This window comes from Ictalurus furcatus, chromosome 10 (genome assembly GCF_023375685.1).
Source record: "Ictalurus furcatus strain D&B chromosome 10, Billie_1.0, whole genome shotgun sequence".
In the NCBI taxonomy this organism is placed as follows: domain Eukaryota; kingdom Metazoa; phylum Chordata; class Actinopteri; order Siluriformes; family Ictaluridae; genus Ictalurus; species Ictalurus furcatus.
In genome coordinates, this window is record NC_071264.1 from 12,801,192 (window position 1) to 12,816,007 (window position 14,816).

At 39.1% G+C, this 14,816-nt stretch overlaps 1 protein-coding gene across 1 annotated transcript in view; it reads right to left on the reverse strand.

Moving 5' to 3' along the window:
- tle2b (TLE family member 2, transcriptional corepressor b) overlaps positions 1-14,816 on the reverse strand; it is an 86,002-nt gene that overhangs the window by 4,781 nt on the left and 66,405 nt on the right. The window contains exons 13-23 of the mRNA XM_053635449.1: positions 14,282-14,413; positions 11,067-11,120; positions 7,924-8,088; positions 6,881-7,013; positions 6,537-6,709; positions 6,267-6,343; positions 1,654-1,903; positions 1,071-1,318; positions 809-956; positions 545-695; positions 333-409 (exon numbers count right to left, since the gene is read on the reverse strand). Coding sequence (XP_053491424.1) covers positions 333-409; positions 545-695; positions 809-956; positions 1,071-1,318; positions 1,654-1,903; positions 6,267-6,343; positions 6,537-6,709; positions 6,881-7,013; positions 7,924-8,088; positions 11,067-11,120; positions 14,282-14,413 — 1,608 coding nt within the window. The remainder of the gene's footprint in view (positions 1-332; positions 410-544; positions 696-808; positions 957-1,070; positions 1,319-1,653; positions 1,904-6,266; positions 6,344-6,536; positions 6,710-6,880; positions 7,014-7,923; positions 8,089-11,066; positions 11,121-14,281; positions 14,414-14,816) is intronic.

Genomic DNA, 14,816 nt, shown 5'->3' on the forward strand with positions numbered 1-14,816 from the left:
TTTTAAATGTGTCCTAAATCTCAATAGGCTTCTGCACATCTAATTTGTAATCTTGCGAAAGTGGTGTGCTTTTTTGATCTCAAATGAATGTGTGATTATCTCAGGAAAACAAAGTGTCTTGAGAGACTTAGCCTGTCATCTCAGGAAACCAACACTGCTTACTTGGCGATAATGACACAACTATCTCGAGATCACAAGAACATGAATGAAACTAACTCATCACAGGAAGACTGTGTAAATAAAATATGCGCTCCTTTTAGCACAAGACAAGACAGAGGTTTCTTCAGCCTAAAGATGATTTTTGACTCTCATCTCCTTTTGTTCCCTCTTACCTGGAAGATGCTGGCTCCATAAGGCGTTCTCCATGCGTTTAACAGATTGTCTTTTCCTGTGCTCACAAACCATTTACCTGAGACACAAACAGACAGGCAGACACACACATACAGAGAAAAGATCTCAATGGGTGGCACAATGCACTTCTATAATTAGTAAATCTATGAGCAGAGAAACAGCACTGTTTGGTTATGTGAGTGTTCACTCGTACCGCAGTAGGCGAACTTGAGTGACAGCACACAGCTCTCGTGAAGGTGCAGCTGGTACTTGTCTGGTTTGGAGACGTGCAGTACTTCCACATTACTGCTCTCCATGCCCACTGCCAGCCACTCTCCTGTAGGACAGTAACCCAGGGAGAAGATCTACACACACACACACACACACACAGTGTGATTAATAAAACATCCATCAGACAAATATTCACTTTTCCGAGTAGTGAAACTCCATTTCCCATGATTCTCTGCTGTGGCAGTACCTGGGAGGTGAAGTCATGCTGCTGGAGCTGGCGGCCCTCTCTCAGGTCCCAGCAGCGCACCGTATTGTCGAGTCCCCCAGTCCACAGTTTGGTCCCGTCGTTGGAGATGTCGATGCAGCTGGCTCCATCAGTGTGGCCCTGGAACTGCCTGCGGAGGAACACGCCCCAGAACCACATCCATCAAAAACCACACCCATAAATCAGCACAACCCGTCGTTACGTACAGTGCAGCGTTTAATCAGTCCCCGGTGTTCACAGCTACCTGACGAGCGTCTGGTTGTGAAGGTCCCACACGACGATGTTGCCGTCGCTGCAGCAGGAGAAACAGACCTTGTTGTCTGGACTGATGGCCAGCGCGTAGCACGCCGGAGCCGAGGACGTCAACTCCGCCTTGATGCGTGGAGTGGGCGTGGCCAAGTCCCAGATGGACAGAGTGCTGGCTTCACCTCCAACTATCAAAGTCCTCCCATCTGGGAGGAGCTTGCATGAGCGGATGTAGTTGTCCCTGTTCTGATTGGATGAAGAGAGAGGAACGATAGCTACGATATAGACATTAAGTCTTGAATGTGGACTACGTAATATCATGCTGACAACAAAATAGTACAAAACATTTTTCTTCTTGGTAAATGACTAAGAATAGACTTCAAATTAGACTGCAATTACACTCCGCATCGACCGCAAACCAATCTACGGTGGGTCCCACCACACTGAAAAACGTCAACATCACGTCAGCTAGTGTAGCTAGCAGGAAATGTAAACTTCTGAAGACGTGAATATCAGAAGAATCAGACATTCATACAAAGTCTTTTTGTAAAGATGGTCAACACAAACGTTTGGAAACTGACCAGACAGTCGAGTTGGGCCATGGGGCTCTTGCTGCCCGGCTGGCTGATGTCCCACACTTTGACACAGCCTTTGCCGCCAGTGTAGACGTGGCGTGTGGAGGTGCTGATGGTGACGGCACACACCACCTCTCCATGGCTGAGTGTGTGGATCTGCCGGGCGTGGCGCGGGATGCCCGGGCCCAGAAGAGCGTCCGGAGGGAAGGGCACAGGCTGCATCTGTCCATCTGCACTCACATGGAATGAGTACGCACTGGAGAGAAGAGGAGAAACAGTAGAAAGGGTGGTTTGATGGCATAATGACAATGTGTTGTAGGCGGAAAAAAAAGCTAGTCATTTAGGACAGAACACGATAGTTCAAGCCAGGTGAAAGAAATGCAAGTTAGTTACAAAACTTCTAGGTGTTGTAGCTCAAGTACAGTGAAGCCACCCTTCATAGAAATCTAACTAGCACCACTACAAACAACTACATCGATGCTCCATAGTTGATGCCAGCACTTCTGTTTAATAACAAATAATAATGAAAAGACAATTTTGCAAAAAATTTACTCTGGGAACTCTAATGACTAATTCCATTGCATTCAGAATGAAAGAAAAATCACAAGACACTAAAACCATACATTAAACAGTCTACCTGCAATATAACAAATTGTGTGTGTCTGAGTGTGTGTGTGTGTGGTTTTTAAAGAGAAGACGCGTTATTTAACACCCAGAAAAACACACGGCATACTATTAAAGACAAACAACGGCGCCTATTCGCTTGCATTCATTTCAATGCTTCCAAACAGCCAACAAGAAATATATTACAGATTGATTGATTTAGCATTTAGCAGTGACTCATTATTATAATATGTTATTAAATATATAACAACTCAAATAAATCTAGTTAAAGGTCGACCTTTATTTATCATTTTTGGAAGGCGCCTCCAGTGTCAAGGTAAAAGTCAAGTTAAGGCCGTTCCTTAAATTTTTCTCTATGGGAAAGTCTGTAGAACGAAGGTCTTTGCAGTTTCTTGGTAACATGAGCAGCTGAGAGAAAAGAAAATGCTGGTGAGGGAAGGATTATTTATAGCTGTTATACTGTAAATGATAACATTGCATAATATGAAACTAAATGTGTCGTCCTTTAATATAAAAAATAGTTGGCATATTGCTGTGGTATAAGGGAAATTAAACAAGGGGATGCTGTTATTGGAAAATCATGAACTTTGCTTTGCATCGTGTCATATTACACCACCCTGTCATTGAATTTTTTCCTATAACAGCATGCCCCCAATGATATTATTCTTTACTTAATTACTTCATTTAAATACTGATGCTACCAAATCACTACTTGAGAATGTAGTTAAACTAATACCTTTGCAAACTATAGCCAACCTGCTACTCAACGCCGGCCGCAAAACAGTTAAGAGTATAAACGATGCAATCATCATAATCATCATAATATACATTAACAACAGTGGCAACCATTATGAACACAGGTTTGCCAGAACATACCTAGGTAGATAAATACATAGTCATACACTCAGATGGTGAGATCTGAGGTTGTTTCTGCTTCTGAGTCCTCAGCTGTTTCTTGAAAGATATGTAGGGATCTGCAGTGTGGACAAAGCTGGGCAATTCAGTCTGACCGCACAAGCTACCAGTGAAAAGAGTCCAGTTTTAGACACAGTCATGGTATCACTATTCGGCATTCACTCACAGACTTCTATGCTCATGATGGAACATAGAGCCGGACGAGTGATGAAGTTCCATCGGTTCCATCATCCCATTATGAGGAGTCAGTGGTTAGATGAAGTTAGATGAAGAGCGGCGTAAAAGTCCAAAGAGGAGACGTGGTATTCAAGCCTGGCATGACGAATCGGAGGATTTGTGTACTATATTCCGATAGGTACAGTCTTAATCTTCCTGACATTACAAAGAACATGAGATTTCCGTAAGATTGTGAAGTCTAGCTGGTCAACTTTTGATTCCTGAAAACGCTTGATGGAACCTCGATGCTGATATCAATATAACCAGCAGATTAACATCTGCAGAACTGACGAAACAATAAATTATGCGCAGTAACACAGTCAGTGATATCCTGGATGATTTATGAATAAAGCACTGGTTGCCAGTGAGCGCTGACGGACCTGGGACATCTATTTCTGGGCCTAACTTGCATTGGCTCGTTAAGACGTTATAATTGATCTATAATTGGATCATGGTCCACCTTAATTTGACCCTTAAATGGTACATGGCTTGTATACGGCCACCATTCAAAAAGACATTTCTGAGTAAAACTTTTTCTCATGTCCCATTAACGTTTGGCAAAGACATTTTTTTAGAAGACACAGTGCTGAGAAAGTCTTTGTATAAAGAACTACCAATTAGCAAAATGTTCTTGTGTGAAGCTGAATGTAAAGAAATTACTGTTGAGCAAATACTCTGAAAGCTTTCAACATGCACCATCTGTCATGTCTACACATATTTACTAGGAAAAATGAAGCCTGTGGATAAAATTACATCATACGTTGTTTTGTTCAGTTCTGAAATTGTGCAGTTCTGAAGCGTTAATACTCAGATGTTTTGGGTGTTCTTCCATCGGAGAATAAATGAAATATTTACATTTTTCTGCATGGCTCTCTCAGAACTTTCTTTTGCAGTGACTGCAACAACAAAAAGTTCACCAGATTGATTGATACACCTGGTTTAGGAACTATGTTATCAAATAGGGCAGTTATAAAATATATATATATATATATAAATAAATAACGACTGAATGTGTTAATAAAGAGCAAAAAAGAAAAATAGAACAGGACAAATAGGGTACAGTTTTATTTGATGCCTGGTTTTAAGAAAAATAACATTCCACTGATCAGACTGTGATATATACAAGGTGTCTGTAAACATCACTATAATGTTCAGTCATTAGATAGCTGACTAATCCATACAATAAACATCAGACAAGCTGTCTTGAAGATATAATTACTGGCCTGAATTAGCCATAATTTACGATTGCTCCAGGAAGCTTCCTAACCCAAAGACTCTACAGGGACACATCAGTGTGAGGTATAATTAATAACCGGAGGTGGACTTGTGTGCTTACATCTGTAATTAAATCCATTGGATCTCATTTTGCACCCCATGATGCTATTTAGCAAATTCCCTCTAATTCTGCATACTATGTAGCTGTGTAGATCAGGCATTCGAAGCTTAAGTACAATCAAGGCTCAACGCAGGATTGGAACAAATCTGAACAAAGGATCTGCAAATATGAATCGATGAGGCTTAGTGACACATTAAAAAGATGCACGGCCTTGCGTGTAGCAGTCTAGTATGCGCTTTATTTGATATATTCAAAATCACAGAACTGGCATTGGCAAGCGATACATTTTTTTATGTACTTTTCTTTCAATGCAGAATAAATGGACCGTATTCTTTCCACAGAATATATTGTGTGCCTGTAATCATGTAGCCTGCTTGAGGGTGAAAGATTTGCACATTTAGTGTTCTCTACTCAAAAAAATAGACAAAAAAAACCCATCATCAGGCCCATAATGAGGGCGCCCAGATGTGAGGGTCAAAATCAAGACATATTGTACCTGTCTGAGGTGAGGTGTTGTCCTTAGAGGAAATGTGAAAGTACCTAAAAGAGCACCAAGCAGTGAAAGTACCTCTTCAATAAACCAAGTGTCCCAAATGTACTTGAACAGCACAAATGTTTGGTGTCTAAAACATTTTCTTCTTTAGCTTTGCAATAGAACTATAATACTAGCATGTGTTCACTTATTAATGTAACTCCTGGAAATACCTAAAATATGCAAATACTTGCTCAAACCAAATCCAGTTCTATAGAAGTCCTGCAGACTTAGGTACTGTAGGTATGTTTTTAAGACACAGCATGACTTACAGATGCCTATGAGAAATAAACTTCGTTGTGTAGCTGAATGCTGTACAGTAATGTTATGGTGCCGCCATCTTGGACATCTGGAATTAGTCTTGTAGCCACAGTGCAAAACTAAAGAAGAAAAACATGACATGTCCTGGCTGACTGACCAAATATGGGGTCAGTGTAGGATTATGTAAATGTGATTCATCATTAAACTATACCTTAACAGTGACAATTACATCCAAAATACAAAGTACATACAGTACACGTACATACAAAAGGATTTGGCTGGGCAAGAGGAGAAAAAAGCATTTTGAAATGACAGCAGTTTCACAATTTAAGGAGGAGGAGCTATGTAGTTCTGAGGTGAGAATATATGATGTATGAAGTGATACTGAGTGTAACCAATTGGCTATGTAATCATGTGACCAATTATTGACAACACACAGCCACAAGTGGAAAAGGGCCCCTTTAAATAAGCCCCTAACTCCAGATCATTCCGACCAAAAGTATGTGTATGTGCTTGCGTGTGAAACGATATGAAAAATGCACAAGGGTTTCACACAATAGTCATTAGTTAAGTGCTTCAGCAAAGTATTCATTATTATAAGCCAAACAAACATTAGTGCTGTAACATATGGCCCGTACGTTATCCAGTTTGAGTACATCAGTGTAATTCAATCCAAACATGGAGGGATGTTAAGGAAGAAAGCCTGAAGCAAAACCCTTAAAGGGAGAAACTCACGGCTTGCCCCCACTGGAGCCGGGCAGAGAGGAGGACAGCCCTGAGGGCCTGAGGTGAGAGCGTGATTCATACGCCACCTGTAGAACACAATAGGAGGTACAAGAATATTTTAGGAGACTGTTTATTGATGCTTGCTGTATTCATTGTAAGTGAATGCCAAAGTCATACAATAATATTTGTTAGAACAAACGTTACAGCGGCACTTAGTTAACACTGCAAGCTAACGATTTGTGCGTGTGTGTGTGTGTTCGTGGGTGTGTGTGTGTTCACCATGGGGCTGCGTGTGTAGGCACTAGCTGCAGTACTGATCTGGGGTGAGAGAGTGATTGAGCCACCAAAGCTGCCTGGACTGGCCAGCTCTCCATTCAGTCCGGCATGAGACACGACACCAAAATGAGCTGGGTAAGAAGCTGATGTCATGGACAGAGGACTGCGCAAAGCTGCTAAACAAAAAACAAAGACATACTTGTTAGAGGCCCGTCTTTTTTTTTTCCTATGTTGAATAGTAAACTGCTTGACTTGTATGGCGTGTCAGGCTAAGACCGCAGTGCAAAAACTGGTCAGCAATAAAAAGTAATCAAGGGCAAAATGAGAGTGGATCAGCTGTCCTTTACCCATAGGGTCTGCTGAGGATGCAGGCTTAGTGACTAGTCGAAGACAAGAAGTGCTGGGTCCGGGAGTGAGGGCCTCACGGTGCGAGGGGGAACTACTGCCTGACTTAGAAGATGGTGACTGACATTTCTCTGACTGCAGAAAAGCAAAGAAATCCTACATTCAGTTATCACTGATCAAAGGCATAGATATGCAACGTGAAACCCATATGACATATTTTGCATTATAAATGTCAAAATTGGCAAAAGGGACAAAAATGTTGAAAACAGGTCAAATAGTGATATGAATTAATTTCATGGCTTTATACTAGACATCAGATTGCTTATTATGAATTTCTTTTACAGTTTTTATTCAAGAATAGGCCTGTCACATTCATTTGTTGCTGGGTGATATATTGTCCCAGAAATAATTGCGATATTATTGTCATTTAAAGACCATTTTATGCCACTGATTATATAATGATAATATAATAATATAAAAAGCATAACGATGAAAATACACCCTTTCAAAGAAAAAAATAACTTTTAATTCTTAAGAATATTTAGATATTGGAATTGGAATGTCAAAAGAAATTAATACCCTAAATAAATAAAACATTAATAAATAATAAATAAATCATAAGTGATATTTATGATATTTAAATCATATTTGCTCATATTTACCAAAGTGCCAATATTAGTGGAGTGGCACAGTATCTGTAGCGGCAGAGAAATTCAACCCCTCCATATAAAATACAATTCTACATAAAAATAAAAAATAAAACTCACTTTTAGCTAGCAATTTCTTTTTTATATCTGTAAGTTAATATTAAAATAATTGTTTCAATTATTAAAACAATACAATTACTGTTGTATTTTAATACTTCTGCTTCACTGCATGACAATGCAAATCCCTTTTATCTTTGAGGCAACAATGTCAAAAAGTATTCATTCTAGTAACTACTGAAAGACAGAAGATGAGATCATTTTTTAAAATGGAAAATAGAGAAGTGAATGGCTTGTGCAGCAGTGGTGCGATACTGTGAGATATCTGTGCCAGGCTCTACCTGTGCCGGGTCCTTGCTTTTGCCTGGAGCGGGGCTGTGATCTGGAGGTGAGGGGGCAGGAGGGAGGCTTGGGGACCTGGGGAGCTCCTTCCTCAGCGTAGGTGCTCTGTCTAAGCCATTTCCATGAGGAGAGTGGGGGGTGCTGCCCACGGGAGAGGAAGGGTCCTACAGAAAGAGGGATAAAAGAAACACAGGCAGGGAATAAAAGAAATGTAATTAGAAAACGCAAAGGTAGGCAGTATTAAGAAATCCAATCAATTCCATTCCCAGCGTACAACTGATTATATTCAGCTATAACATGGACTCCTACGATATACGGTTTCAAATATCATGCATTTTAATAGCTTCATAATCTCTCTCTCCCTTTCTCTCTCTCGTTCTTTATCTCATTCACTCCTCCTCTTTCTGTCACTCTTTCTCCGCTCACTGATGTTTATCTATTATGCAAGACTGCAGAACACTCACGCAGGGAGAGTTTGTGTATATTGTTTTGTGTCTGTAAGGCAAATTATGGGGAGGAAACATATTTCGTTATGCCACATGAGGAATTTCAAAGGCTGAAATATTGTGGAGGAATGGTGAGCTTATACTAAACTAATAACACAGCCTTTGCTGAGCGATGAAAGGAATACACCATGGCCTCGTTAACTCGCTGGAAAAAACAGCACTGTGCCGGAAGACAGTGGTAATTTGTATTTAATCATAACAAAATGTCCTATTTATCAAGCTTTAGGGAATGGAAGTAGCTTCATATGAGTTGTCTCAATAAAGAGGATATATATATATATATATATATATATATATATATATATATATATATATATGTTCAATTTAGAGCCTAATTAGCATAAAATTTGTATAAAGTTTATTGGTACACATTAAATCCCTAATCGTCTATGTGATATTTATATAGTCATTGAAATATATGTAAGGAACGGATAACACATTATTCGAAAGCTAAATTCATAAGCACTATTATTCTATAAATAATATCATTATAGAATAATTCATGAAAGTATATCAACAGGAGATATCAGTATTTGCATGATGACATAAAATGTAAGTAAATGGACTGGCGTGAGAGCAAATAATGTAAAAGCGATGCTTATTATTGAGTATTTCTGATCAGTTTATGTCAGTATTGCCAAGACAACTTGAGCCGTTTTTAATTAATTACAAAAATGTATATAAATTACAGAAATAATTTTTAAAAAATTAAGTTTTTAATAACACACACACACACACACACACACACACACACACACACACACACACATATATATAGCAAGCAAACATTTGAGCAAACATTTGATCCTCTTTGAAACAGTGCTTATTAATAAAGTTGATATACTTGAACAAAACCACAAGGAAATGATTTTCAATCATTTATTCAACAGAAATCTCAATAGATGTGATATTCTTCAGTGGAAAAAGTAAGTATACCCTTTTCCTCAGAAGCTAGTATTAGCAGAAATAATACCCCTTTAGCAGAAATAACTTCTTGTAGGTGTTTTGCATAATTACATCAGCTTGCTGTAATTTTTGACCACGTTTCCATGCAATATTATTTCAGTTGCAAGATGTTTGAGGGTTTTCTTGCATATACTGTCTATTTCAAATCCCCCCACAACATTTCAATGGGATTCAAATCCAGGCTTTGACTAGGCCATTCCATAACCCTCCATTTGTTCCTTTTTAGCCATTCCTTGGTAGATTTGCTAGTGTGTTTAGGATCATTATCCTGTTGAAATGTCCACTTTCAGTTCAACTTCAACTTTCAGACAGATGGCCTCACATTATCTTCAAGCACTCTTTGATATGATGCAGAATTCATAGTTGAATCAATGAATGCAAGCTGTCCAGTCCCTGAGGCAGCGAAGCAACCCCAAACCATAACATTTCCACCACCGTGCAACATGGTCTTTGCCTTTATGCTCATTGGAAAACTGTGGTCTTGCTTTAATGTTCTTTTTAGACAGCAAAAGCTTTTTCCTGGCACGCCTCCCATGCAGGTCAAATTTGTGCAATCTCTTTCTGATTGTAGAAGCATGCACTTTGACACCAACAGTTCCAAGACTTACTAGCAGATCCTGTGATCCTGCTCTTGGACTGAATTTGCTGAGAGGCCAGTCCTTGACAAATTGGCAGTCGTTTGAAATCTGCACCATTTGTAGATTATTTTGTTTACAGTGGAATGATGTATTTCAAATAATTTGGAGATGTTTTTAAATCCCTTGCCAGACTCATAGGCATCCACAACCTTTTTTCTGAAGGCCTTATAGAACACTCTTTAGATCTTGGCATGATGACACCACACACCTCAATAACAAAGGGAACACCAGACACTAGATATGAGAGGGATATAAATAAGACAGGTTCCACCTGCACTCCCTAAGCATGTTCTAATCACCGGCACCAAATCTTCAACACCTGATTCCAATATTATGGATTTGAAGGTGTGATAAATGTAGGGGTGTACTTACTTTTTCCATGTGATTGAGCTGTTTTTTTTTTGTTGATCATTTAAATTGTGAAAATTACCACAAAATGTCCATTTCATGTGTCATTTGATGGAGTGTATCAACTTTATTAATAGGCACTGTTTCAAAGAGGATCAAATGTTTGCTTGTACAAATATGTCAAAAAAGCCAACAATTTCCATGGGGTATTTTTTTTCACGACTGTGTGTGTGCCACGAGACCTACTGGTAGTTGGATATAAACAGAATAAGAAGGCATTGGTACACAGTGAAAAGCTAACAGAGCTATGGAAATTCCAGCCATGCACACACACACACACACACACACACACAAACACAAAACATTTACCTGGTATAAAGCACTTTGATCTAGTTCAGAATTTGGTCATTATATATATGAATATATGAATATATTAAAGTGATGGAATTTTATTCCTTTTTTATTCTTTTCTAACTAGCGCAGAACTTGGAAGAGTGTGTTATTATAAGGACTTTATTTTCTCTTACATTCACTTATGTCAGTAAAACCTAACATAAGTTTTTCATGTATTCCTAGGCTTCATTCTGTGTGTACTTAGCTTCAGAGGTCTGTGATACTTCTTTCTGTACACAAGAAGACCATAGAGAATTAAAAATTTATTTAAAATGACAGATCAGGACATACCTCATTAGAGACATCTACCACTAGGTTGTCTTCACTCTTGTCCCCATCACTGTCCTAAGAGAAAAAGAACAAGATGGAAAATGTTAGTGAAAGCACACACACACACACACACACACACACACACACACACACACACAGCATTTTATTGCTAAAAACACTGCTATTGTTTCTAAGGAAAGCACTGCAGTATACAAACGACAGTCTTACATACAGCCAGAAACTATAGGAGCTATTTGTGTACATGTATTAAAAGCATTTAACTTTATCTGCAATGAAACACTTAAGTTGTGAGTCAGTCAAGTTCAAGTCTAAGTCAAGTTGTCAGTTAATCTAGGGCAACCTAAGTGCGAGTCCCTAATTCAAGTCCCCATATTTGGTCTATCTATCCCAACTGTGTTTATAAGTCTGTCCATTAAAATGGTCAATAGCAAGGGTGTCCAATCCTACCCAGAAAGGGTCAGTGTGGGTGCAGGTTTTCATTACACAGGTGCATCTCAAGAAATTAGAATATGATAGAGAAAAAGTTAATTTTTTTCCATAATTTATTTTTTAAAAAGTGGAACTTTCATATATTCTAGATTCATTACACATAAAGTGAAATATGTTTCACTCAATGTGTTTTCTCAAGTCGAGAGTACTTCATGCTTCCATCTGCTGCCGAGCTTTATGAAGATGCTGCTTTACTTTTCCAGCAGGACTCGGCACCTGCCCACAGTGCTAAAACTACTAGTAAGTGGTTTGCTGACCATGTATTACTGTGCTTGATTGGCCAGCCAACTCGCCTGACCTGAACCCCATAGAGAATCTCTGCGAGACACCAGACCCAACAATAAAGACGAGCTGAAGGCCGCTATCAAAGCAACCTGGGCTTCCATAACACCTCAGCAGTGCCACAGGCTGATTGCCAAGGTTGCAAAAGGTTTAAAGCCCCAACCAAGTATCGAGTACATAAATTAACATACTTTCAGAAGGTCAACATTTCTGTATTATAAATTCTTTATTCTAATATAAATACTGGATTTTTCATTTCTATGAGCTGTAAGCCGTAATCATCAAGATTAAAGCAAACAAAAAAAAAAGGCTTTAATATTTCACTTTATATGTAATGAACCTAGAATATATGAAAGTTTCATTTTTTGAATTAAATTACGGGAAAAATAAACTTTTCCACGATATTCAAATTTTTTGAGATGCACCTGTAAGTAAGCAGAATCCACACCTGAGTCTATAGAAAGTCAAGCTCAACTGATTAAACAGGTGGAATCAGGTGTGGCTTTGAAGATAATATTGGACACCCCTCGTCAATAGTGTCAAATGATGCACTTAAGTACACTGATACTAAAACAGAAACATACTCACAATCTGTAGCAAGCAGTAGGTCATTGATTAATCTAGCCAAATCTGATTCAATACTATGATGTTTCTGAAAACCAGACTGAAATACATGGTGCCTGTTATTACTTAGAGCCACTGGGAGTCAGCTTTCTCCAAAGTTTTAGACAGAAAAGGAGTTCTGGAGATTGGACCATAACTGAAGAGATGTGGTTTCTTAAGGAGTGGCCTAATAATTTAATGTTTAGTAATGGCTTCCTAGTAACAGATAATAATTACAAAACTACTGCAGATGGTACTGACTGAAGGACACAGGTGGTTGGTGTAGAGCACCGCATCAAAATATAACGCCTGTTAGACCTAAAAGGACTAAACACATTGAGACATTCTTGGATAATGGCACCTCCTGGGTTATTATCATCAGAGCGTGATGTAGTACATAATGGATGGCTGGCAGCCTGCTACAGAATCTTAGTCTTTATGGTCTCTAATTGCTGCTAAGGTCTAGAGGAATTTGAGAATCCTAAATTGAGGGATCACTTATTCATTCAGACACTGTGTTAAATAATGTTTTTCCTTAAATAAAGATGCTACACTGTCCAAGGTAGATCTGAAAGATGTCTTTAGCACCTCAATTAAATAAGATCTCAGTCCAGCTGGAATCGATTATATGGTACACTGCAAAGTTTACTTAGGTTTGGTTAGTTATGTATGACTGCTGCAGCTGTGAGTGGGCTAAGTACACATTTCTTATGTAGGCAGAATCTAATGCAGAATTTGTACTAATCTGATATCTAATAAAAAATGATTGGATACAGCTGCATTTAGGGTAACTGTAAAAATCTTGCTAGTAATGATGCCAAAACTCAGAATTAGATCTAGGGTGTGATTACACATGAGCGGGGCCTAAGACATTTGTCCAGAATGGACACAAATGGCATACTTAAAGGGTCATTTTCATTTTCCATAAGAATATTGAAATTGCAGACCACTTTGTCTGTAGGCAAAAAGACTAGATAAGAATTCAGAAAATTCTTCTATGAAGTAATTGTATGGTTGGGAGACTGTAGTATCATATGTGGACTTTTGCTTCTAAAGGGATTTAGGGATTAGCAGTTAATTTGAAGGTGAAATCAGAGTCAGGTGATTTCAATCAATGGGATGACAATCAGGTGTGAGTGAGCAGCTTGTTTTATTTAAAGAACAGGAATTTATCTGAGTCTGATCTTCACAGCACATGTTTGTGGATGGAAGTGTATCATGGCATGAACAAAGGAGATTTATGAGGACTGCAGAAAAAGAGTTGTTGATTCTCATCAGGCTGGAAAGGGTTACATCTCTAAAGAGTTTTGGACAGGACTCCACCAATGCACAGACAGATTGTGTACACATGGAGGAAATTCAAGACCACTGTTACCCTCCCCAGGAGTGATCGACCAACAAAGATCACTCCAAGAGCAAGACGTGTCACAAAGGAACCCAGAGTAACTTCTAAGCAACTAAAGGCCTCGCTCACATTGGCTAATGTTAATGTTCATGAGTCCATCATCAGGAGAACACTGAACAACAATGATGTACATGGCAGGGTTGAAAGTGATCGCTCTCCAAAAAGAGCATTGCTGCCCCTCTGCAGTTTGCTAAAGATCACGTGGACAAGCCAGAATGCTAATGGAAAAATATTTTGTGGATAGATGAGACCAAAATAGAATTTTTGGTTTAAATGAGTAACGTTATGTTTGGAGAAAGGAAAACACTGCATTCCTGCATAAGAACCTTATCCCATCTGTGAAACACGGGGTGGTAGTTTCATGGTTTGGGCCTGTTTTGTGTTTTAATAATATTAAGGGATCGGTGTGAGGTCACGACTGTGTGACAAGACGTACATAATGTGATGGGCCATCTTTATCGTCACAGCGCCTCCTCTTGGCGTCACTGCTGGTGTGAGAGGGGAAGACTCCCGAGGGGCCCTGACGCTCCTCTATCGCTTGACTGTCTGTTGATGACACAGACTTACTCTAGCAAGAGAGAGAGAAAGTGAATTAACACACACAAACTCACTAATGACATCAGCACACACTGACATAACACACATAAATGCATCGTAACAGACAAAGCACACTGATGACAACGTCACACGTCACATGCATACCACACATACACACAAAACCGACGAGTCAGTCACGCTAAAAAGAAACAAAAAAACGTACATTCATACATCCTTCCCAGTTTACAGAGCATCCTCTAAAAGCACAGTTAGATTCTTTGTATAAATGCCAATCTGTATCTTCGCCAACAGTAAGATCTGCTTTTTCAGTCTCTCTGCATCCGTGATCTTTTTGGGCCAAACAGAAAGTGAGTTGGACTAAGATGAGGGGGAAAAAAAAAAGCACAAAGACGTACAGTACTCTCAACCAGCCT